The 1374-nt window shown below is 53.9% G+C and overlaps 1 protein-coding gene across 1 annotated transcript; it reads right to left on the minus strand.

Annotated features, from left to right (window-relative positions):
• Positions 1 to 9: 9 nt before the first annotated feature.
• LOC115271507 (cell wall protein DAN4-like) lies at positions 10 to 840 on the minus strand (the record flags this gene model as incomplete). Its single annotated transcript, XM_029914152.1, has 1 exon — positions 10 to 840. A coding segment is annotated over exon 1 (831 nt), but the record flags the coding sequence as incomplete, so codon positions are not given.
• Positions 841 to 1374: the final 534 nt, after the last annotated feature.

Raw genomic sequence — 1374 nt, forward strand, 5'->3', positions numbered from 1 at the left:
GGTGGGTACAGTGGAGGTGGTGGTGAGGGTAGTTGTGTCAGTGAAGGTTGTGGTGGGTATAGTGGAGGTGATAGTGAGGGTAGTCATGACAGTGGACATGGTGATGGGTACAGTAGAAGTTGTTGTGAGGGAAGTTATATCAGTGGACGTGGTGTTGGGTACGGTCGAGGTGGTGGGGATGGTAGTCGTGTCAGTGGTGGTAGGAAAACTGGAGATGCTCGAGAGGGGAGTTGTGACAGTGGAGGTGGTGGTGAGGGTCCTTTTGTCAGTGGAGGTGGTGGGTACAGTGGAATTTGTGGTGAAGGTAGTCACTTCAGAGGATGTTGTTGGTACAGGGGAAGTGGTGGTGAGGGTAGTCGTGTCAGTGGAACTGGTTGTGAGTACAGTGGAGATGGTGGTGAGGGTACTTTCTTCAGTCGTGGTGGTGGGCGGGGAAGTGGAACTGGTGGTGAGGGGACTCGTGTCAGTGGAGGTGTTTGGTATAGTGGAGGTGATAGTGAGGGTAGTAGTGTCAGTAGAGGTGGTGGTGGGTCCGATGGAGGTAATGGTGAGGGTAGTTGTGTCCTTGGATGTTGTTGTGGGTAAAGTAGAGGTGGTGGATACATTGGAGGTGGTGGTGAGGGTAGTTGCCTCAGTGGAGCTGGTGGTGGGTAGGGTGGAGGTGGTGCTGAGGGTAGTCGTCTTAGTTGTGGTGGTGGTGGCTACACTGGATGTAGTGGTGAGGGAACTAGTGTCAATGGAGGTGGCAGTGGGTACAGTGGATGTGCTGGTGAGCGGAGTTGTATCAGTGGAGCTGGTGGTAAGTTGGGTGGAAGTGATAGTGAGGGTAGTAGTGTCCATGGAGGTCGTTTCGGGTAAAGTAGACGTGGTGGGTACAGTGGAAGTTGTAGTGAGGGTAGCCCTATTAGTAGAGGAGGTGGTATGCATAGTTGAAGTGTTGCTGAGGGTAGTTGTCTCTCTGGAGCTGGTGATGGGTACAGTGGATGTGCTGATCAGGGGCGTCATGGGAGTGGAGGCAGTGATGAGTTGGGTGGAAGTGATAGTGAGGGGAGTCTTGTAAGTGGAGGTGGTGGTGAGTACATTGGAGGTGGTGGTGAGGGAAGTCGTGTCATTGGAGGTGGTCGTGGGTACAGTGGAGGTGGTGGTGAGGGTACTTTTTTCAGTGGTGGTAGTGGGTATAATGGAGGTGATAGTGAGGGAGGTAGTGTCAATAGAGGTGGTGGTGGGTCGGGTGGAGGTAGTGGTGAGGGTAGTCGTGTCCTTGGATGTCGTTGCGGGTAAAGTAGAGGTGGTGGGTACAGTGGATGTGGTGGTGTCTCACTGGAGCTGGTGGTGGGTAAAGTGGAGGTGGTGGTGGGTCGGGTGGAGGTGGTG

This window comes from Terrapene carolina, unplaced genomic scaffold (genome assembly GCF_002925995.2).
Source record: "Terrapene carolina triunguis isolate 2854851 unplaced genomic scaffold, T_m_triunguis-2.0 Scaffold32264, whole genome shotgun sequence".
Lineage (NCBI taxonomy): Eukaryota > Metazoa > Chordata > Testudines > Emydidae > Terrapene > Terrapene triunguis.